At 32.3% G+C, this 24,951-nt stretch overlaps 2 protein-coding genes across 3 annotated transcripts; one reads left to right on the forward strand and one right to left on the reverse strand.

The window, feature by feature from the left end:
• Window positions 1–328: 328 nt before the first annotated feature.
• On the reverse strand, window positions 329–24,680 carry LOC110995139 (serine/threonine-protein kinase unc-51). Of its 2 annotated transcripts, XM_022262153.2 has the most exons (17): window positions 24,270–24,680; window positions 21,857–22,033; window positions 13,593–13,809; window positions 13,353–13,426; window positions 13,019–13,179; window positions 10,333–10,469; window positions 9,363–9,455; window positions 8,577–8,705; window positions 7,200–7,420; window positions 5,863–5,970; window positions 5,272–5,377; window positions 4,496–4,647; window positions 3,728–3,845; window positions 3,318–3,446; window positions 2,256–2,374; window positions 1,632–1,770; window positions 329–1,209 (listed from the first exon to the last, which is right to left on the reverse strand). In XM_022262153.2, exons 1-17 carry the CDS (start codon window positions 24,396–24,398, stop codon window positions 1,121–1,123), a joined length of 2,298 nt encoding a protein of 765 aa, XP_022117845.2. In that variant the 5' UTR covers window positions 24,399–24,680; the 3' UTR covers window positions 329–1,120. The 2 variants fall into 2 exon arrangements, with proteins under 2 accessions (XP_022117845.2, XP_022117846.2); XM_022262154.2 differs by lacking the exon at window positions 9,363–9,455 and having other exon boundaries at window positions 330–1,209; window positions 24,270–24,679.
• LOC110995140 lies at window positions 14,234–17,006 on the forward strand. Its single transcript, XM_022262155.2, has 4 exons — window positions 14,234–14,395; window positions 14,863–15,430; window positions 15,514–15,651; window positions 15,970–17,006. The coding sequence occupies exons 1-4, from the start codon at window positions 14,349–14,351 to the stop codon at window positions 16,651–16,653; spliced, it is 1,437 nt and encodes a 478-aa protein (XP_022117847.2). The 5' UTR covers window positions 14,234–14,348; the 3' UTR covers window positions 16,654–17,006.
• Window positions 24,681–24,951: the final 271 nt, after the last annotated feature.

A 24,951-nucleotide genomic window follows, 5' to 3' on the forward strand; every position in this document is an offset into this window, starting at 1 on the left:
GTGATTCGTACGTCTAATGATATCGTATCTGTCGTAATAAAGTAAAAATAGTTTGACACCTGTATATACAATCCGTATTGGATTATTTTTCGATTCTGATTATTTTAACTCTTAAACTGCAATATTTAATTGAGATGAAGTTCGATGTTCATTATAGAACTATGTAGTCTTGCGCATTCAATGTCTTAATTTTTTATTTTACCGACTTTCTGACAATAATAGTTTCAATATGGAAAATGAACCACGAAATCAATGAATGGGATGTTATTTTAAATAATATAACAAATTATAGATGTTAGAAATATCTATTTATTGAAACAAAACGAAAATTTTATAATACAACAGTCTTTATTTATTCTTATTTCAATAAAGCATTGATCATTTTTGGAAATAAAAAAAACATACAGTAGTTTCACAATTGGCTATTACAGGTGCGAAATACATACTGAAAAATTTCCTAAAAATACTTTGAAAACATTATTGATATCTTAACCTAAAAATGCCATATTGTTATTGGTCGATAATGAGATCTATACCATCTTGTCCATATCGAGATTTATACTTCGTAATTAATTTTTCATATCACTACATAAAAGGTATTATTAATATGTTAATACAGTAATTATGACATGCGTTTTCCAAAACAATACTACATTTTTAACCTACATTTATATCTTTATATCTTTTAGTCAATTTTAAAAACTTATATATAAAAAAAAAATTAACATATTGGCAAAGTGTTTCATGTTAGCAGAATTGAATGGACATGTAAGTGTCTTGTACCTATCGTTTCAAACCAGATTTCCCAGTACAACCATTAATTGAAAAGTACAACGACACATCTATTTTTCTACTTATCTATGAAAAGCTGTATTATTTTGCACTAAAATGTTCTACTACTGTCGCTACTTCAAAAAAAAAAATACATACTGATAAAAAAATATATAACTTACTATTGCAATCTCTGGTACTTTTTACTACAACATTTGTTTTGTTGATATCATTCACTTTTTATTTTTTTTTATAATATTTATCACTTCGAGTCAGTTTCAAGGACAAAATAAAATCACTTCTCATCTTGTATAGTGTACTTATCCCTACAGATTGATATCTTATTGCATTATGAGATCCCAGCCTCTAATTTCACGTCCATTATTTGTTTGCGCGGCCCCTTGAGGCAGTTGAGCCGCCTTTGTACAGCATCCCGATCTATTAAACAAAATAAACAGATTTCAAATATGTCATATGTTAAAGTATGCGTGTATATACAAATCATCATCAAACTCAATAATCTTCCATATAGACCATATGTTTAATCGGCTCAAAATATACAATGTAAACTCCATATAACTGTGACGTTACATAGAGTTGTCGTTAGATTAGAAATAAGAAAATACTGATTTAAAAAAGTAAATGTTTATTTTAGACTAGTGTTAGTAATTACATATAACACAAGTCTTAGTCTGAGAATTTAGACTGTATATTAATAAAACCCAATACGAGGTAAACTTAAAATTTATATTTTTTTTTAGAAATAGGCTTTTAATTTACTATATAGCCATTTAAATACTTCTTTTGAAAATAGGGAAATGTGATTTTATTCATTAATGTCGTGTTGAAATAAATCTTACATTTTGAAAGCGTGTTCCGATGGTGTGGATGCAGTGGCTGGCGTTGTACCAGCGAGTGTAACAACACTTGTGCAGACATGTAGCGTCGCTCGCACTCCTTCACGTCGCCGAATAGTTCTTCGATAGCTGCCATTTGGCACTGAAACATAGATAAACATTATTTTCTGAGGAAAGACAGAGAGTCTTCTCTCTCCTTTTGAATGTAGGTTATAAAAAAATATTTATTCACATATTTTCTTTTATACTTTTTCAGTAAAGTGTGAGTGCGTGCGTCTATTTTGCCCGCTAAGCGTATTCTACATATTGGAATTGGTAGTAAATGAAAATTTAGATACATACTTATTACCGATATGATTGAACAATTTTTATTAGATTTGCCGTGCGGACTTGTGTAATTTTTTTATCGAAATGTAAAGTTAATTTAGGCTATATATTGTTATTATAATTATTTTGAAATGACTTTAACAGTGATTATTGACATTTATTGTAACATTGTCCACACAGTATAAATGTTTTTTTCTATCGTTAGAAAGTTTTTCAATAAAATTTGCTCAAAAATCAATCAGCTAATTGCCTGAACAGCCGATAATATTACAAAAATGGACGCATATAAGTCTTACTTACCAGTTCTATAGCATGTTCGTAAAGTATTTTATCACAAACCGCCGGCGTCACGCCCGCATCGTGGAGACGCCTCGACTCATTCACAATCCATTTGTATTTGCCGTTCATTAGGGAGACCACTGAAAGACAATATTTATATATAGAAAATTTGTTGATGTATAATGTGAAATTATAGTAAAAATACACTCATTAAGGTTATGACGGTATTTAGGAATAACTTATTTTGAACTAAATATATAGCAAAATGAATTCAGGAAAACATTGTCAGTCCTCTCTACCATCCTTGGATGAAGAAGATGACTTGATGGCTTACTCAGAGCAAGAGAAAGCAGATCTCCTTTGTTCTCTTTTTGCGTCTCCAGGCTCGATGGCTCAGAGACCTTACCGCCAAAATTTCCGCATAGCCTTTCTGACTTAGAGGTTGGCCGAAGCCGTGGAAAGGAAGGGAGAGGCAAGGCTTGGATATAGCTAAATTCTTCTGACGAAAAAAGTCATACGGCTTGCTCCAATGCCAGACCCACCAATGTAGGCGTTCAGCAAGTTTGTGTTGTCTCGTCCACCTTGTTCAACAACAGGTAATTGATATGCAGCACCATCGACACATTATAATCTGACAATCCAAACATCAGCGAAAGGCTTGGCGAATATTAAATCCCTGACTAAGCTTGAGTCTTCCTCTATGCAGAAACATTGCGTCTCTATGCGTTTTCAAATTGGTTGGGTTGATGCGGTCTCGTATTAACATCGTACTTCAAAATTTCATTAACATCACCTTGATGACTTTCTTCAGCGAACTTGCGCACTGTGGAATCGATGCCCTATGGTGGTCTTCCATGAGATATACGACCTCCAACTTCCAAGGTCCAAGAGAGGAGTGTAATCCTCCCTCAAAGGCCGACAAACCCACTTAAAAAGGATGCCCATGGGCGGGCTCGTTTGCCTTCCTTACGTAAAAAAACTAAGAATACTGTTATGTGTCTCACACTATATCTCAAATCTGTAGCATTCCCACTAATAGGACTCTATTTTTTTAATTTCCAAGTCAGGTATCATAAAACTTACCGCTCCGCACTTGTGGCGTGGGCTGAAGACTTCGTGAGCGGTAGCACTCGGCCGCGAGCCTTAGGCCAGCCGCCAACGCCTGCATTGCTTGTACCAGAAGACCTAGTCGGACGCTCTCATTGCAACGCTCTGAAAATAATTAAATAACTTAATATTTTTTTACTTACTTATGACAAGTCGCTCTAAAATAAACCAACGTAAAGTATAGTAGATGATACTACTATGCATACTACATGATACTATATAATAATTTGACAAAATAGGTGAACGATTTCTTAAGATCAATCGACTGATTTAGTTCTAAAACTAAAAAGAGGGTATGTAAAAAATCTAGTCTGCAACTACCCTCAAAACTAAAAAAAATAAAATAAGTTAATTTTGATTTAAATTAAAATATTGAAGTACTGTACCATCTGAAGCGTCCATGAGAGCGGCGATGGGTGCACCGCAAGATACAGCGAGGTCGGACAGCAGCTCCGACAGCATCAGCACAAAGTTCAGCTGAGAGAATACCTTGCTGTGCTCCTCCTGTGAAGATTAATTCAATAAGTAGAGTAATTATAATAAACTTTTCTAAATAGTAAATAGATTAACATATGAAAAGATAATTAAAATAAGGGCCTGTTTCACAATGTCCGGATAAGTTCCAAATAAGCTATTTATTACTTATTCGTAGGATAAATAGTATTTTTGCGTTTCACGACTGTCGGATAGCGCTATACGTCATGAAATTCGAAGTATCTTATTTGGAACTTTTATCTTTCGAATAATTTATGTGTTGCATAGCTATTTGACACTTTATCCATACATTGTGAAACAGGCCCTAAGCATAAAAAACAAAATTATTTAAATATGTAGTTTAATATTCATAAAATTCTAAAGGAATTAGGCTTACAAAATACATTTTCTGAAAGATTATGCTAATTATTAGCAAAATGCCACAATGTCCTAATATAAAAATCGACGCATAAAAACCAATACCATTAATCTAACATGCAATTTCAAATAATTATAAGCAATTAAATTATTACCTAAAAATTATATGTTAGTATTTCAAAACTTATTAAAATCACATATTAAAAACACATTTCCTTTAAGAATTTAATCACAATATTACATGGTAAAGTTAGGTTAGTATAAGGGGGGGTAGTTTGAGTACTAAGTGACAATATACATACGGCAAGTATGGTCTCCTCCTGCAAGTTGGGGATATAAACAGGCGGATCGTGTGGCATTTTCAGCGCCCGCAGTAAGGCGTCTGGTAAGGCACGCTTTGGCGACGATGCTTCACCGCTTGCCTTCAACGCCAGCGGGACTGGCGGGGATGAGCCTTATTTGAATAAAAAACATTTAAGAAAATCCAACCAATTATTATATAATGACACTCCACTCACTTTGCCAGAAGGCTCGAAGAATTTTTTTTATAGAAATGGGGCAAACGGGCAAGAGGCTCCACTGATGTTAAGTGATACCCCCATGGTCACTCTCAATGCCAGAGGGCTCGCGAGTGCGTTGCCGGCCTTTTAAGAATTGGTACGCTGTGAATTTTTACTATTGGCTATATTTAGATAATCTTTCAACAGTAAGACCGACAAATTACCTCTTGTAATACTTTTTATTATTAGGTCTATCAAATTTTATTTCTGAGGTTGTGATGTAACTATTATTTATGATAATAAAGGAAAAAGTTCTTTTAAAATAGATTGATAGTATGCGCCCTTTTACGCTTTGGATATGACGCATGGCACAATATAAGAAAAGAAAAACGACCAGCATATAGAATACAAGGTTAAATAAATAGAAAGATTTTTCTATAAATTGTTAAGATATATTTTAATTAAAATTATGATATGAATGATAATTAGGCTCCTAGTCCAATTTTTTCCTACAGTCCAACTTTTTTTCATTTACACTTTAAAGGAAAAAAATAGAAATAATTTTTTTTTATACTCACGGCTAGCGTTCGTAGGCGAAACCTGCCAAAGCGAGGGCGGCGGGGAACTCCCAGACGCGCTGCGACGACGTCGTGTGGACGGCGGAGTTCCCATTGTGAATGGTACCTATGTTTATATTAAATTATTTTTTACATTTAAGGTACAGGCTAGGCCTAGTTTAAACGCTAGTGCTCATAGATGTATATTATATATAAGGTTGACCACAATGAATGTTGTAATATGTGTAATGTGGTATTTGTTTTGGGTCAAATAAAGAAACTTTTTTTTTTTACTTATACTTAAAAAAAATCATTTATTAAAAACGTGTTCAGTAAACTAATGTCGTATCTAAAAACATCGCTGAGTAAGAGCAGGTTAAGTAGTTTTTTACTGATTAAAATTATGTTTCAAAATGGTATAGCAATAATTTATACTTGAGTGCTAACATTGGATTCATTTATTTTTACCGAGTTAGTTTTATAAAGAACAACTTTCAAGCCTCTAAACATGTTTTCGCATATTGAAGTGTAGTTTTTTTATGCGATTTCACTGGACATTTATTTTATAACAAAATAAATCTTTATACAGCTGTAATAAAATATGAAACTTACGGTAGGCGGAGAAAGTGAACCAATGTTGGTCGCATTTCGGTTGTGATTTGATCGCAAGACGTCTATTGGCTGCGAGCGAGGTACATTTGTGTTAGAAGTAAGTGGATTCTGAAAAAGTATTTATTTTTGATAATTAAATAAATTAATGAATATCTTCACAGTACTGTTTGTTTATGTAGTTGTTTAGTTGTTTATGTATAATTATAAATATTCTTGCGTATATATTACGAAAATTCTTATCAACTAATATGTAGATTTGTCATTTGACTGAATGAATAAACTATTATATTGATAAATCTTATGTAATAATACTCCTAAATGGCTCGACCGATTTTAATCACATTTGTGTCGAGAATGGTTTAAATTCTGTGTACAGGAAAACGTCTTTTAAACGGTTGTTAGGCACTGAGACCCTGGGTACAAATCTTAAAACATACTAGTTTATCTTTAAAACAGTATTGATTCACGAATACTAAAAAAATAAGACTTATAACGTATTAAAAACATTTACATTTCTTACTCACACTGTATTTGTGTATAAAGAAAAATAAAATTACCAATGAATTATCAAGATCGGTTATGTTAATGCATATATAAAAGTGATTCATCGCGACGATGTACTCGTGTACAGTAATTACATAATTAATAAACATTTTATTTAACGTCTGTTTAATGTAATTATAATGCATTAATTATAAAATAAAAATAAACGAGGTGTTATAAAGAATTATATGCAACTTATGTAACACAACATTTTTAAATGAAAAAAGTTGCCGCAACACTACAAGATACAAGAGTACGTGAAATTTAACGATATAACAAGTTTTCTAGAAATCAAATAACAACTTATTGTAACCTGTGTAGTATTTTTTCAATAAATTTGTTTATTTACTACCACCGAGAATAATTTTATAGTAACTTTCAGAAAAGTTATTCAAAAGTTATACACATAGTTTTTATATGAAAATAACTTTTATAATAAGTGTTAGTCTTGCTTCTTGTTGTCTTATGATTTTGACTCATTCGGTGTCGAGACCCTTGCTCCGTGGGGTCCTTGTACTATAAGGCTTTTTCAAGGTAATGGCAAAAAGGTTAGTCGGACCAAGAATTAGTCTACCTTATCAAAGAGGAACGCTGCCAATATCTTCGAAAAAAAAAGACAATTTTAATAATATATTTTAGTAATTATATAATATTTTTTAAGAGGTTTAGTTTAAGGTAACCTATTCTAGTATTTATCAAGTATAAAAGTGAAGATTGTATTATGTTAGCAAATAATATTCGATGATACTACGAATTTTAAGTTTTATATCCAAAAGTAAACACATTGTACTTACCCTTAACGGTCCAACTTGATCAATAGTGTGGGTAGGCGAATGGGGAGAATGGGGCGAGTGGGGCGAATGTCGTGTATGGGGAGATGTGGCTTGTAGGGCCAGCGATCTCGGTCTGGACGCCGCCTCAGAAGATGACGAGCCAGAATATTCGCCCGAACCACTTTCTGGATGTACCACTACGAAGTCCTCAGCGCCTGCCCATACTGCTTCCGATGAATCGTCTAAAAATTGTTTAACAAATTTAATGTGCATGAAAAGCTTTATTTAGTTCATTTCCTGGACTAAAATTATAGTGTTACAGTATAAACTGTGTATTTTGTCTACAGTAATAATGAATAGTTTTTATTTAAACGAACTACATCAGTTTATTAGTAACAGAGCGGCAAAGGTTTAAAGTTAAATATTTCAGCGCTGAATTAATAATACCATATCACATTTATTATCTGAGATGTCGATAGATGATTTCCTCAGCACTGAATACATAATTCAGGTGACACGAAGGTCGAACTGAGTCGACATTTGTATTGTTCCCGGGCCAAATTGCGAAACGTCAACAATTTTGTTTATAAATAGTTTACTTTTACGTACAAAAATATTTCTTATACACGATTATAATATCAAATATTCAAAAGTTAAAGGCACAAGGCTCGCTGGTATTAACTTTATTTTTAATATTTCGTCTTTAATAGAAACCAAATATTACATTACATAACAATAATTATACACACAAAATATTTATAAAATAAATCGTAGTGCAAATTATTGCTTATAAGCGATGTCTCTAGGCAATCCAATATATTTATTATAACAATTTGCTAATCAAATATAATAAAACTGTATTTTCTGTTGTAAATTCTAACTTCTGATTGTAAATAATATATTATTATCAATATTTTTGCAATGAAGGCTAGTAACACTTGACAGGAAAATTATATAGATATTGCAAAACAGTGCGGCCGAATGAATTATTGCTATAATAAAATTGATATAGCACACTCAGTTTCCAACAAAAAGGGTTATCTGCGGCCACTGCCATTACTCTGTCCGAGTTAATTTTGCAATCATTAATATAATATATTTTTCAGAACAAGAATCTTAGAAGGCAGAGTGAATAATTCTTATTGAGAAGTCTATTTCATAAGCTCGTCACGCTCGCTAAAATCCTATAGCTAATAATACGTGTTGGGAGTTGTGATACTTGCAAATCAAAAATCAATAGGCATCAAAAAATTATTGCCGACTATTTTGTGTCCTTCATACCAGCAGAACAATACAATTTTATGTCTATCGTTCGTGAACAAGAATAAATATAAAATGAATTCAACAACATTAATGTTACAAATTTCTGCGTCTACCAGGTGTCTTAAAAGTACTTACCAGATGAGACAGGTTGAGACTTCCTAGTGGGTTGTGCAACGGGTAAGGGTTGGGCCTGCGGCGTGGGCTGTGGCAACGGCGCCGACGCACGATTCAGGCCACTCGGTATAGTAGTGTGCGATGCTGTCCCTAAAGAGGAAAAAAATAACTATGCAAAATGCCATATTACAAAGCGAAACATAACAATGAATTTATGTCTTGTCGAATCTATCACGCACATATATATATGAGCCCCGCTATGTTATCTGATAGCGGGCGCACTTGTATGCATAGCTTCAAACTTCATGCACCAATTATAGGCAAGTCGAATTAATTATTAACATCATTACAATTAAGATCAAAATGCATGTATTTTCTTCATTTAAGCGATAAAAGTTATATCAATAGATTTTACATAAAACTAAGAAATTAACTTTAAAACTCCCGGTAGTGTCAATAATGTGTTCAACGTGCAACATAATTATAATCGGCAAATAATTTATCATTCAAGTAAATAATATCACAACTCGACCATAGTACCGTACAATATGATATCTTCACGGTTCATATATTCATAAATATATTTCTGCGTTGAAAATGTATAAAAAAAAAGCGACGGAAAATCGTCGTCTGAAATAAAGGCAAAACAGGCAATGCAAAAGAGATTTTATTCCAAGCCGTTAGTTTCATGAAAATTAAGGAACAGAAATAAAAATCACAAAGCCATGCGGATAACGCTTCGAGATGAATGATGCGTAAAATTGTTATCACCCACCCCATGCAAAGCGAATTAAATCAATGTTATACCCTGGCTCTCCCACGACTCCTCTAGGATATAGTTAGTTTCGGGACGGACTGCGTTATCACTCTCCAATATATCGGGTAGATCAGAGTCCAAACCTGAACAATATACCGTTAACGTAACCTAAATTCCGTAGCTCAATGGAAAATAAAACCATACATTTATCGCTGGAGGTCTGATATTTAGCGACATATAAATTGATCTGCCTCAATGGACGTCTAATCAAATTCACTCCATACCATTTGAGCGCTTGAATAAATGCACAATGATACGATAATGTTCTACAACTTTCTAACACGCGCGATCTCGAGAGAATGGAGATAAGAAATCGATTTAACTTACATAATTTTTTATCGGTTCGGGGTTTGTTCAGATAATTTATATATACGTCTTATATAAAAGTCACTAATTTCAACATTAATTCATACAAAGTGTGGTGACCTCTTGACATTTCATTGAAGCATGTCAGGTCAACGATCGCAATGATTTGCAGAAACCTATTCTTCTCTCATAGATACTTATCATAACATTGGAGAACACAAATAACTAGTTAGTAATTTATTATTCAAGGTCTGTTTAAAACTCGGAATATAGGATAGTGTAACACATTTTGAAATAATACGATTTATTTGTGTCAGTATGAGTCATTCATTAATCATTATGCATCGAAGTTTCACGATACGATACATGTTGATTATATATAAGCAAATCGATTTTACTGCATAATTGACTAATTTGACATTGGCCATGAGTGGTAATGTAAGGGAAGAGATCATATTGAAAATATAAGCGACACACTAATATCAAAAATTCATACAACTACTTTATACATAGACGATTTTTTGTACAGTTAGTATAAAAAGTTGTTATTACAAAGCCACTTATAAATTCAACGTTCGATTAATGATAGAGAAATGACGTGATTTGCGAAACAAAAAAAAAACTGAACGCGATAAACATTTATATATAGCTTACTTGTGATGGACGTTGTCCTGGGTCTTTGTAAGAATTGATGGTTAAAGAAGACTTCGAAGGGCATGCGTTCGCGGGCGTTGCGCCGAAGCAGACCGATCAGCAAGTTGCAAAGTTCGGGACTCGTTCCGGCTGGCATTCTGAAATTTATATTTCATTCATTCAACACAGTTCATAGCTTATTATGATGTCCGATATGCTGGGGTGCATAAACAAAATAAATTTAGTCCTGACTAAGTCCGTTTACAAAGGTCTACAAAAGAATAAGCATAAAAATATATAATAAAGACAACGTAACAAATTTGACCATAGCAATGAGTATCATCGGACCTCTCTGTCTCTCAGTATCAGGATCAAAGGGACATCCAGTCCCTTTGATCCTAATCGTTTGGCTCTAACTAATGTCCCATATAAACGAGTCCTGTATAACGAAACTGGGACTGTACTTATAAATATAAATAAATGACTATCTAGTCTATATTTTACACGAGTACATATAGTTGCTATTTAAAATTGACATAAGTCATAATAGGATTTGACGTTACAGGTTAGGTTTCATGACACTTAGCTCTAGCATAAATGCCAGAAGCCTCAAGTAATAGAAAAACATTATATATACAATTATCATTGTTAAAATAATACAACTATATACGTTATATGTCACTCTTTAATACTTAACGAATTTATTTGCGTTGGTATAAGAATGTTTGTTTTTAATAAAAATATAATTCCATCTCGATGCCTCCTCTGTAGTTTAGTTGAGAACTAAACCTAACTAACCCAGGGAAACTAAAATTGTTTCATGGCTGGCAAGCTTGATCGCACTAGTAAAATATATTTAAAAAAAATCAGACAAATTTCATATAATCCGACAATATATAGAATTTATAAAAAAGCTAAAAATTAAAAAGGAATTTTTATATGTCACAAACCCACCCACAAGGCTAGGAAAATAACCGGATACGTAGTTTTCTAATGAATCCAACGAAGCATAATCTGATATTATGCTGTCATTAAATAATACGCACAAGTAGACATGCGAGAATAATGACGTTATATGTGCGCAATAATGACGTGAAAGTCCGATCTATGATTGACGCGAAAGTGTATGTTTTTACACTTGATTTGCACATAAGATACAAAAGTATATACACAAAGAGACAAGTCATAAAAATTTTAATTGCTCTCGATGAAAAAGATTATGAAGCCATAATTGTGTCGTCGTAGCCTACGTAAGCATTTCAACAAAGACCATTATAAAATACTTGTCTGTACCTATGAATACCTATCTGTAATTAAGACAATAATGCCTATGTACTTCTGGTATATAAGAATTGCGATTTAAATTACCTTGGTCTTATGCCATGGTTTTTAAAGATAACATTTCCGTCTAAATTGTCTAACTGCACAATTTTGGCGAATTTTACTGTACTTAGTAAACCATCATAACATGGTTACTTTTCATATTTGACGTAAATGGAAGACTATTAGGCTTCGTAGTTTTTATTTAAGTACATATTCAAATGAATTTAAGGTAAAAGTAACTTTTGCAAATGGACTTTTCTAGGAATTGTTGGCAGTCAATTAATAACGGTAATGCAAGCAGCTGCCACTGTCTCATCAGCTGTCTTACATCTGTTCATTATTCAGCCATATACATCATAGCATATAAGATAAGATAATGACAATTGAATACTATATACTTAAAAAATTATATTGTACAATTTTGAAACGCTTGGTAAGGCGAGGAATTCGATGTTAAAATATTTAATTTTAGAATATACATTTAACCATATTTTATTCCTATTATTATTGATAAAACAAACTGTATATTAGAAAGAAACTGAATTAAAAATGATATAATACGTAGAGATTTGTTAAAATTCTTTTAGACGCTAGTAAGTAGAAAGCGACACAAATTTCTATTTAATATATAATTTATTTTAAACCGAAAAAACTTGCTAACCGTCAGTAAATTTTCTACTTCATTTGTAAAATTGTGTTAATTCATTTGAATTTGTGTTTAATAAACTTTTCACAAAACTTATTCATATGTATTTTTAAGTGTCGAAAAGTGTAAGTATTTCAAAATATTACAAATTGATATTAATATAATATTAATTTAAAACCATAATCATTATTATTTCTGTTGTTGTTGTTGAAGTCGAAATATATCCGTTTAAAGCTAAGAATATCCAAAATAACTGAACTGTACGTAAATGGTGGTGTACAATGACCCGCCAGTTTCATTCGTGCTTGTTTCACGCGCGATATCAATTAAGAGAAATAACTCAATTTGTTCCACTATAAGGAAGTGTTATAAATTCGTCTAACCGCAGACCTTGAGGTTGTACTGACGATAAAAAAGGCTTGAAAAACTACGCAAATACTTTAGAATCATATCTTATTAAACTCGTGTATATTAACTAGATCTTCTTTTGTCCGTCGGTATAGAATAAATGTAACTAGTCTCTGCAAATCCGACTTACGGGATGGTCATAGTAACCTAGGACTAGTTAGTGCGTTACCGATTACGCATGGCGGAGTTTTTTACAAGATAATTGTTCGCAGGTGAACGAAATCTAAATAATATTTAACGAAATTTAAGTAGAAATTACAAACACACCACATAGGATGTTACTAATAATTTTATATATCCAGACATCCCAAACAGTAAAAGATTCCTTACTTGGGTTGTAAATCGATGCTTTTTTCGTAGAAAGCTTTGAGTTCATGAGGTGTAGTCGCTTGGAAAGGCGCTTTGCCCGTTAGACACTGATAGACGATTGTACCCAAGCTCCAGAGATCCGCTTTTGCATCATACTTTAGGGACATTATTACTTCAGGTGCCTGTAATAATATTTTTTGTTATTACGATCGCCATAAAAACAACACACGGATGTAAATTAAATATGTATTTCGACAAGTTTATCCACTAAGCATTATTTTCCTACGTGATCTTTTTAATCCCGAAAATAAATACAAAATTAATGTACAACAAAAACTAGTTATAACACAATTACCATATACATCGGTGATCCACAGAGTGTGACGGCCATGTTGCCTTCCTCTAGGAATCGTGCGAAACCGAAGTCCGCTATTAAAAATATTAAAGAACATTAAAGTAGGTAATATGCACATTTTTGTTGATATTGTAACAATATGAAAACTGCCTTAACCACCTTAAATAAAAAAATAATTACGATAGCCCAACCGCAAGTATTAATTCTTAATTGCCCCGTGGAAGATAAAACAAAATTTACCAATCTTGAGTGTGATTTCTTCGGGATGTGGTGTGCGTGGAGGGGCAACGTTGTGTGTCAGTAAAATGTTTTGCGGCTTCAAATCCCTGTGGACGATCCCCTTGGCGTGAATAGCTCGCATGGCCTCCGCTAGCTGCCGCAGGAAGGTTCGTATGGTAGCCTCGCTGAGCAGTCTATTCGTTTGTAAATAGTCAGCGAGGTCGCCGCCATTGCAATACTGGGAACAAAAATATATATCAGAAAAGTGCCGGAAATGGACAAATACCAAAAGAAAATCATTTCTTAGAATATTCAATGTGTAACTAAAATTGTTTCCTACTGATTGATACATTTCTAGTAACAGGCGACAAAAATATATATTGTGCATCATAACTGATAAAAATGAATCGATAAATGTTTGAAAACAATTATTACCTACATATCAACATTTTAAGATCAAATGCGACGACACGACATCTGATTTAAGAATTAGTAATTTTATTGTAGTTAATTTGCATTGCATAAACTTGTCATGTCAACCCATTAAGAAAAAGTGTTAATGAAAAAAGGAAATAGGTTTTCGCTGTTGACTAGGACAGTTGTTATCGAGTTTGATTCGCGATAAGCCTCATATGCAGCAGGTAATCTTATCATAAACTGATAATAGTTAATAAGTGTCAGTGAGTTACGGGCACTGCGACCCAATGCTACTAGCGTTGGTAAGATACTTCACCATAATATACACAGTGGGATAGGCAATAGTGACTTGTGGTGATCATGGAGTTGAACTTTATATGGTTTTTTTGCGTTGCGTCGTGTTTCGTGTAAGTAATTATTTAAAATTTAGTAAGTAATTCTTTTTCGCTACACATTAGATAATAAGGTATCACGTTGGATCACTTGATTATAAAAAAAAAAGTATTAATCAAAATTACGTATAATAAAATACTGTAGTAGTACAAATAGTCCATACATACATATTCAGTACATTTGGAAAGTAAGTTATAACGCGACTCATTTAATGAGAAAACACATGTGTAAACAAAACATCGGCATTATCAGCAGCATTAGAAATATAAAGCAAAACCTAGAATTTTCTTTAAGACGTTTTTGAAAGAAATTACGTAAAATCTTAAAAAGTCTCTCTTAAGATCTAATATAGTTACGCCCTTGTAGCTATCAGAAATCTTATCTCTCTACTTAGCACTAGTACGTCAGCTCGTTATGATAAAGTATACCTATTGCTTTCTACATAGTCACATGTTAAATTATTGTTATTTCTAAATTTCAGACAAGGATTTGTAGCACAAGAAAACGACGTTACGGAAATTCCTTTTGAGATTGAGGCTAGAATTGAAGATGTGATTGAGGGAAGTGGTAATGCTGGCTTCGAAGAAAAACATGATACTACAGTAATGCCGATCATACCACAAATAGAACCGATTATAGCACCGGCTGGTAGCGAGGATGAAGAGGAAATGAGGAAAAATGAAAGCCCTACCCCGATCGGTAAAGACGAACAAGAAAGTAATACTAGAGGACTAAATTTAGAAAATAACGAATTTGTGTCTCATACTAATCTCCCAGTCATTGATGAAGAAAAGCAGGAAGAAAACTCATCACAGGAAATTCCATGTCCAAAACCATGTCTTTGTAGCATTGAAGGTGAAGAAAACAACTTAGTTGTAAATTGCGCTGGGTATTCTTTAACAGAGTTTCCATCACCTATAGATACAAGAACCACAACATTAAATTTAAACAATAACAAACTCACTGAGATACCAAGAGACATTTCATCGTTGAAAAATTTGAAAATTTTAAATGCCAACGATAACTCTATAATGGAGTTAGCAGCAGGTGTAAGTATAATTGTACATACTATTGTTCTGTCATATTATTATGGATCATTGTAATATTTTCTAAACCGACTTTTTAATTTCAGTCAATCAGTGAGCTACCTGAATTAATAACATTGAAGCTAGCAGGCAACCGTTTAATTGAATATCCTCAAGATTTAAAAAACAGTATGTCTTTAAATAAATTGGAAGAACTCGATTTAGGAGGAAATGATATACGCACGGTACGCTCGTTTTTATATATTCAGACACATATGTATACGTTATTTTTTTTATATGTATTATTTTATCATTATTAATACGGTATACTTTATAAATGTAGTAGAGCGTAGAAGGAATGCAAATAATACTAACTCAAATTCAGCATATGAGTATTCTCATAGACTACTCACAGTATTAATTGTAGTAGTACAATTAATATACATAACATTTATTATAGTTCTATATTATTCTAATTTGTATATATGTTATATATACAAATTATCGGAATTGGCACAAAATAGTGCAAGTGAAATAAATATATATATATATGTACGTTACAGATTTTAACACCACAACTATTTTCGCCACTTAAGTCCTTGCGCAAGGTAACGCTTCCCACCACAACATCGGACCTTGTTGAAGATCTATGTGGATCTTTTAAGGCGTCTTTGGAGACAGTTTGTACAGAATCATGTAAAAAACAGAGTTACGACTGCCCTGATGTAACCGACCTATTTGACGCAGCATTACCAGGGATGATATCTTTCGATAACATTGAAGAAGCGAACCTTAACAAGGGCACTAAAGAAACAACATCAAGCCAATTAACGACACCATCCACAACCACACTTCTAACTACCACAAAAATACCGGAAAATATTTCATCCACGACTGAGTTTTCTCTACGTGCTGCTGTTAATGAAGCACCAATTAGCCATAAAACTTTTAACACTCTTGTCGAAGCACCAAAAGACACGCATGAAGAAGAGACTGAAGTGAAAATAGGTGCGAAAACTGCAGAAATAACAAAGTCCGGAGGTGGTGTTGATCGAAGTGTGATAGGAATTGTTATCGCTAGTATGATTGTTGTTGTAGCTGTAATAGCGATTAAGAAGAATTGGACGTCTATCAAAAAGAGGTTTGGTTCGACACCCCGACCAAATGATCGTACACCTACCACGAATGGCACAACACCTGAAGAAATACCGTTACAAGAAAAAAACAACGATAAATTACCTGTTTAGTAACTTATTGTGTAATAATTATGGACCTGGATATGGAAGTTGTTGTTTGTAATTAATTTATATATTAAATGGTTGTATATGTGCGTGATCTGAAGAAGGAAATGACATGTAATGAAAAAGATTGATACTAATATTTAAATTATCTATGATCATTGTAATCAACTTGTTCAATCTTTTTTATGATGGCAATATGTAGTGTCAATGTTACCCTAATTATATTTATTTAATTATTTAGAACCTACAGACAGCTTTATGGGTATAGGAGTATAGAACTTATCGTGTAAATAATTGTTATACAATACATAATATGTAATTATTTGTATAAATAAAATAGGTTTTTCTACTCCTTGTAATGTTTTTTTATTTCCATCTTTTAATTCAGGTGGAATAAATATAAGTCTATAAAATACTGTACACATTTACATTATTTTTACGATAAATGTACTCCAAATTATGATTGCTCAAGAGAAGAGAAAGTAAAAAGTGACGTTTGTCCATAAAAGGGGGTCAGGAAAACAGAAACAATAAGCAAAAATAATTTTTCTTCGTTTGACGGTACCGTAAGCAATCCAGTTAGTAAATGTATAAAATAACTCAAATTAAAATTCGCACACATATTTTATGAAAATAGTGAGTCTGTGCTTAGAGAAATTCTGCTTCCTTATTCCCTACCCTAAGAACCCTAGAGTTATAACGTAGGCGACGCATGTAGACATTATGACAAAACAACTGAGATCGACACATTTGACAAAATATACCAAATTTTTTTTTAATCTTGATTCTTGACCTGAATTAATATGAAATTTAAAATATAAATTACATAACTTCCTCTAATACTAAAGTAACCATTTTATATTTGTACAACACTTAACTATAAGTAGGTATACAAAGCTGGCACCGATTCAAGATAATCGTAGTCTATGCGCATGAGAACTAATTAATGTGCTTGAGATAATTGTTATAAAGATATAAACAAACATAGTTCCACATAATAGAACACATTTTTTATATTATATAGATTTTATTCGTACTTACATCTCACATGTATAATAAGAATGCACATCTATCAACAAAAAACAGCGTTCTAGTAATAATACAAGAAGTATTCGTAGTTTTGTAGACCAACAAGAGGATATGATTTATAAAATTAGCATTTAATAGAAACCTTGTGACCTGACTTTTTATAAATGCTTAAAAGCTTTTTCGTTGGTACCAAATATAAAATCTTCTTTGAGTAACGTACGTAAAACGATATTGTCAGGTTTCCTTCGTGTATGTCACGATATTAGATATAATAACCATAGACCACTGTCGGTTTACGAGAGTTAATCATAATAAAAATAAATAATTTAAATTTGAACAAAAACATTAAAAAAAGAAAGCATAAAAATCGATTAATTTATTAATTAAAACCCCGGCGTCACTTTCTTACTTTGAGTAATATCAGAGAAACTAGCTTGGTTGACGCAATCATTCGTGCTTATTACAGTTACTCGTACATATAATTTACGTACATCTATTATACTTCAACCAGTAGTCTAGTATAGTTTAATACTATTGAAATAAATTTGTAAAACAAATATTAGGCACATACAAAAATTCATAAGATTTTTTTAATTACTTATTTTGACTTATACCTCCCTCAAAAATACATTAATTGGACGGAAGCTTTGAGTTGACGCAATGTATCTATTGTTGAAACGAATTTGTAGTCGTTGCGAACGTAACGAGTGCCTATGAAGCCCTATTGAGTGTATCCAAGGACCTTTTAATATAGCCACGTGCAATAGGGTATTTCAACAATCGGTCTGGCTATAATGACTATCTATTACATGTATAACCTGCTGTATGCCATATAAAGAGCATTTTCTACATTTGTAAGAATTGCATGAAACTAATAAAAATGTACATTTTTTTACCAATTTGGAAATTTTCGATAAACACACTCATAATATGTAAAAAATAACGGTTACCTTGAATATCAAGTTTTTTTTATAAAAAGGTCAATACATATTCACCAAATTATATTTTTAAACATATAATAATCAAGATATGAGGCAATACTGAATTATCATCTCAATCCGTAGTCTTATGTATTTTACCGACATTAATATTCATGTATTGTCATTATGTGTTATATATGTTATTATCGTTGCACGTGGGCTCTGACAGACTGAATGTCTGTTATTGCGTAATTCGCGGAGATTGCCTCGACAACTCGACACTCCATTTACGTAAAACGTATGTGTTGTACTTTAAAACCATAGATCTCTTTAGAGATACTGTATACAATAGTCTGCTATAAAGGACAATATAACTATTATTTAAATAAAGAAAATGTGAACTTATATATTTGATATTTACTTTTCTTTATACTTCAGTCTTTGTAATTATCGTTCTAATGCAAACTTGAGCCGTCGTAGTATATGCATTTGTAACAATTGTATTGTTTTAATAAATAGAGTCTGTGAGCAGTAGATGAAACAAAAATAACGCAGCTTTTATATTTTACAATACCAGAAAAGGTGCAATCCCAATCATTGTGAGGCAACAAAAATCGGACGATAGCTCTAACAAAACTAAATAAGACAAATAGGGTCTTTGTACTTCAATGAATTCGTAGGGAGGAACGAGTCATGGTCTGTTGCAGGTATGACAGGTAAAAAATACAGGCTAATGAACTTTCTACACTAAGCCGTAGGTAGTAGGTATAAACGGCTATTACGCAGCAAACACGAGACTTGGAACCAAATATATGTTTACCCTTGACATTCTATTATAGGTAGGCGGTATGTAAATAAAAATATACGAAAACCTTAGCGTAGCGATTTACATATATACTTCATCTCACAGATATGTAATTATGTTGGAATTAACAGTAGCAATATTAGCATTATACTAGCTATAATATATTGTTAATATTGCTATATAACTATGTATAACTAGAATGCCTTAGCATCTTTGATGAGCGAACCAAATCATGCAAGCGTGAAAAATTAATTATCAACAAAATTAAATCTGAAATATTTATTAAATAGTTATATTAAAGCATTTAATATATTTTATTTTGTTCCAATAATTATAATACGCTATACCAGTAATTTTATTAATACAGATTTATGATTATTTTATCGCAAATAATTTTGTTCGTAATATTAAATGCTACATTACACAAGTCAAGCGCTTATAAACAAAGACGATAAGAGGGCGTCTCCGTGGCCTATTATGAATTCATTAGTCCCAGATATTGCGGGTACAGTCACTTCATGCGCAATTATCTCTATCGCACCTATCTAACATCCACGAGGCGCAGACACATGGCGCACGTGCAATGACTGTGATCCAGAGAAACGTGGCACGGCAAGTTTCTACGCGAGTGAACCATAGTTCAATAAATACACCTTTCAATGTCCGTTATTTATAAATTCCCTTAATTCTTTGCTTATGTTAAATAAAATATGTTATTTTTATCCTCGCTTTATTTGTCGATCATTTCAGCGAGTCTAATGAGCTCCTATCCCTTCGTACTTTGTATATACCTACTCATTTATTACATTTTCAACATTTCATAATGTTGTAAAACTTGTAGTCTCGAGAAACGGGTTGACTAGTCATCAGTGATATAAAGGTTAGTGGGCCAGTAGACTATATAAACAATATTGCAGTATCTACAGCCACATATTATTTGAATAAAGTGATTGATTCTCACATACATAATATGTATCAGTATACATAAAACAGTTTAATAATAAAAGGAATCAGAGTACATGTAACAAAAGTTTATTAATGACCGAATCTGAATCACATTTGTTGAAGTTTGCAACGCAAAAGCGCGTAGGTAGTCATTTATTTTCTGTGTATGTATTTTTAAATCTGTAGTATACATAATTGGCGACATATTCAGACAACAAAATACGCAGTTAAAATTATAATTCCCCAAACGTGTTTTATCTCGAGACTCAAGTTGTATGAATTTAGGCTGATTGATGGCGTGACCTAGAGTAGACACTACTGGGTAGACACCACGTTTTACGCGCGTGGATTTGCACGCGTAAAAGATTTCTTATCAAAATGGTTGATATACAAAAATTATCGCGTATTCGTTTACTTACAGAAAATGCGCAGTTTAATATTTCAGACTTCCGGACATCGACTCCGACGATCGACTTATTGTGCAAAAACGTGCTGTTGAAATGACCGATAAACATAATAGTAAACAAAGTTGTTTACCTACATATTTTTAAACAAGTACGGGTACATAAATTATCTGAGCATAAAGGTTGAATGAAAATAAAAACTAGATTTTTGCCATTTTATAAATTATTGAAGAGGTGAGCCAATGATGGTTTGACCTTGTTTTAAAACAGACAACGCGAGGCGACACGGAAGAACATTATGTTCTGTATCTATGTATGACAGGAATTAAGAATAACTGCTAATTATTTAATGTGACTTTTGCCTCGTTGTGTGAGCAATGTATTTTTGGTTATACATATAAAGAGTGTGACAAAGCAAGCAAGTTATATGATTTAATAACAAATATTATGTTTGTACGGCATTGTTCACGTATCCTTGCAACATATTAAACAACTATCTCGAAATATGAGTAAAAAAAACCGACTACGCGATTGAAAACAAGCAGTGTACGCTAGGGTAGTAAACCTCGTTGCAAGATTTATTTGATTGAGTCAAACGGTACAATACAAAAAAAAAATTGTGAACACGTTGCTTATTAACTGGAAACAAAAGTCATAAAGGCCACTATAGGCAAATGACGATGGCTTAATGCGTACGATAGCGTGTCGTTATTCGTTATCGGCAAACGGATTAAGGGCAAGGCCATTGGGTTACTGACGGCACCTAACACTAGCTAACCACTTCACGACTTCCTGGTTATTGTTGAACTCAAACAGACCAGCAAATTAACAATGCGATTGCCTTTAATTCATATTGTGTGTTAATTTTATTCCTTTACTGAACATAAATGCGCGGTTTATTTAGTTCGTTTTAACCACATTTAAACTGTTTGCTTTGCATAAACCGGAACACTTTAAATGTTCATGCTAATTTGAACAAAATAATCATTTATTCAGTATTCGATTTTTTTATATACATACATTAACAAAGTTATTAGTACGAGTGTTTAGTACACTCATTAGAAGCTTTATGGAATAAAGACTTATTAACTATACTATAAACTTACCTCCATAACAACGTAAACATAGGCAGTGCTGTCCATGCAGTCATGCATAGCGACAAGGTTTGTATGATGAAGGGCAGTCAGCTCGCGCAAAATCTTTATTTCTTTCACGAGGATCTCTGAAGCCTTTTGTAAACCTTTCTTCGTCACGACTTTAACGGCAACCGCTTGCGATGGATTCTGTAAAACATAACAAAAATAAATAAAAGTCACAGCTTCGTCGTGATACATTTGTTTGTCGAAATCTTATAGGTAATTTTCGTACATTTTTTGTGAGAAAACCATTTAAGACATGGAGATAATGGGTGGGTGTCTGTTCGAGTCGTGGCCAAACTGAAAATACCATTTTCAACAACTATCAACACCAATACATTACCCAAATAATTTTCTACCTAAACTAACAATATGGAGTTTTCAGAATAACGGAAACACGAGTGCATTAACGCATAAAAACAGTTAGGTATTGCAGAATACAATTGCATAAGTGACTGCGTGTGAAATGATTTTTGCAGTCGACATACCGGAACCTATATTCTTGATTAAAAATAAATTATGTGAATTACATTGGAATAAACGGAAACATGTGAAAGCTCTATTGCAATACAATAAAACTTATCTAGTTCTTATTTTCAATTGTGGATCTTCTGTATGATTTGGTTATGTACTCTTAGTACATAACCGTTTAGATGTTATATTCCCGCATCGGAAAGAGGTTCAGGGCTGCGCGGACGCTGGGCTAAGATTATCCCGCCCTACATTCCATAAGTTCACCTGACCTGATTTCAACATAATAGTTTTTAAGGATAGCTTTCTTTGTACTTATGTTAATATTAATCAAACAAATCAGTGACAATTTTTTATTAGACATTTATCCTGTTACTCCGGAAATCTGCTCTATACTTTATAATACTTGGCCAAATATATAAGTCCTTAGGCTCTGCCGAATTTATTCTTAGAAATTAGTATTGAAAATAAATAAATGTGTGTGTTTACAAATAAGTAAATATTTTAAATACAATAATTCAGATAAATTTGTCATGAACTAGCTGATTACCTATTGAATAATATGGTTTTGGCATTTGAGAGTTTTATTTCATTTATTATAATGATAGTAATACATTTCAAGAAATGTATTACTATCATTATAATTAGGATTTAATTAAAAAGCATACATTTTATTAAATGGGTGATTAGGTACATAGATTAAACGATAGGAAAATATTCTATTTCAATTAAGATAACAAATTAAGGAGACAATGAGTTTACAAATGTAATGTAAGCAATAAATCTGAGAGAAAAGATCATGTTACAATTTGCTGGTTGTACTAGTTTCTTACAAAAGTAATGAAACTTAATATACCTTTAAGAACAATGCACACTAGGCTCACAGGGACACTTATGACATCAACAAATTCTGGTTTCCTACTTTCCCTAATGCAATTACAAAGAATTACAATACATCACATCACTGTAAAAGGTCATAATAAAAAGCCAGCTTTATATGCCCTTTTTGTGTACCATTTGATTTTAAGCTAAACCTTAACCTTCTTTTTAAACTAAGTGCAAGTTATAAATAAATTAACTTGGTCATTGACACCCTAGTCAAAAAATATACATAGTTCTGGTATGGTATGGTTGGTGGACTCAATTTCAGCACTTATATTCATACTCAGTCCCTTGTGCATAATATATAAAAGTTCTAATAAAGTACATGTTTCTTTTACATCACTCTTTGAATATTTTTCTCTCAATTGAATATATATTTTTATGACTTATTTACTCCTAACATTATTAAAAGAAGAAATCAATGTTATGAACATTTTATGAATAATTCACTTTTATTTTGTAAATAATACAGTATAATCAGTTATATCACTTGAGATATAAATGTGAGAAATAACTATTATAAGTAGGACAAGGATAGGTACATTTGTGAAATCCACTTTAGCCATATCTGAGTAATTAAAATATTTATAGACATTTATGTGGACTTTTTATGTTGCAAGAATTGATTTATTGTAGATATATTTACAGTTAAACAATAATAAAAAAAGTAAATAAACATTACTTAAAATTTACAACAGTAACATAAGGAAAATAATTAAAAAAAATATTATTATTTTCAATGTTAACCATTATAATTGTGCATATAATATTAGTGGCAATATGTAACTTCAGCCCTGATGGTCACGAAATATGCCAATCAGTGTTTGGGTTTAGAAGATATAATTGAATAAACCTGATAATTTGATAAGATGAATTGGTCTACTTTTGTCAACAAATACTTTGGTTTAATTTTTAAGTGATATCAAATGATATATTAATAAGCATATATAAATATTAGCACTCAGGTATAAAAGGGTTTGTTTTTGTTTGTAACTCAACTCTAAACAAGATTAGATGTCTAATGACGTACCTTTCTCTTTCTTCCTTTGTACACCATTGCAAAGGCACCATGGCCTATTATGTCTTGTTTTGTAAATTCGTATTCACCAACTTGGATAACATCCATTTTTACTAATGCCTTTCCTTTAACCACAGACATTTCGAGTTCTTAAATTCACTGCTCAGTATAAGACAAAAGATCGATACGATAATTTTGGACTACTTTTCTAAAGGAACTTGAATAAGTGCTACATTGTAGTGGTAGCTCCTAATCACTTCCGCAAAGTCTCCGTGCTCATTGCGAGTAATTCACTGGAATCAGTTTAGCACTAACAAGTCATTGTTTATCTACCAAATCACAACATACAATGAACTGCAATGAACGTAAAATGTAGAAAAGTGATTTTATTTTGTGTTTGAGATTGGCAAACCTATGTTGCCATTAACAAAATGCACAAACCACACAGATAGTGTAAAGTTTTGGTTTGCCAGTTACATATTACACCTTTTGTAAAATTATTCACCAATTACTTGACTCAATATAGGTATAATGACACTTTAAATTAATTCATTTATTTAGTTATTCCTTGACCATCTCTTAAATAAAAGGAATTATTAGAAGATAGTAATATGAAAGAGAAACTGAAGGAGTTTGGTCTGGCAAGGTTAATTTTTGACATTTCTATTCATATCTTTTCTCTTTGTTGCCATAT

This window comes from Pieris rapae, chromosome 4 (genome assembly GCF_905147795.1).
Source record: "Pieris rapae chromosome 4, ilPieRapa1.1, whole genome shotgun sequence".
NCBI classification, from domain to species: Eukaryota; Metazoa; Arthropoda; class Insecta; order Lepidoptera; family Pieridae; genus Pieris; species Pieris rapae.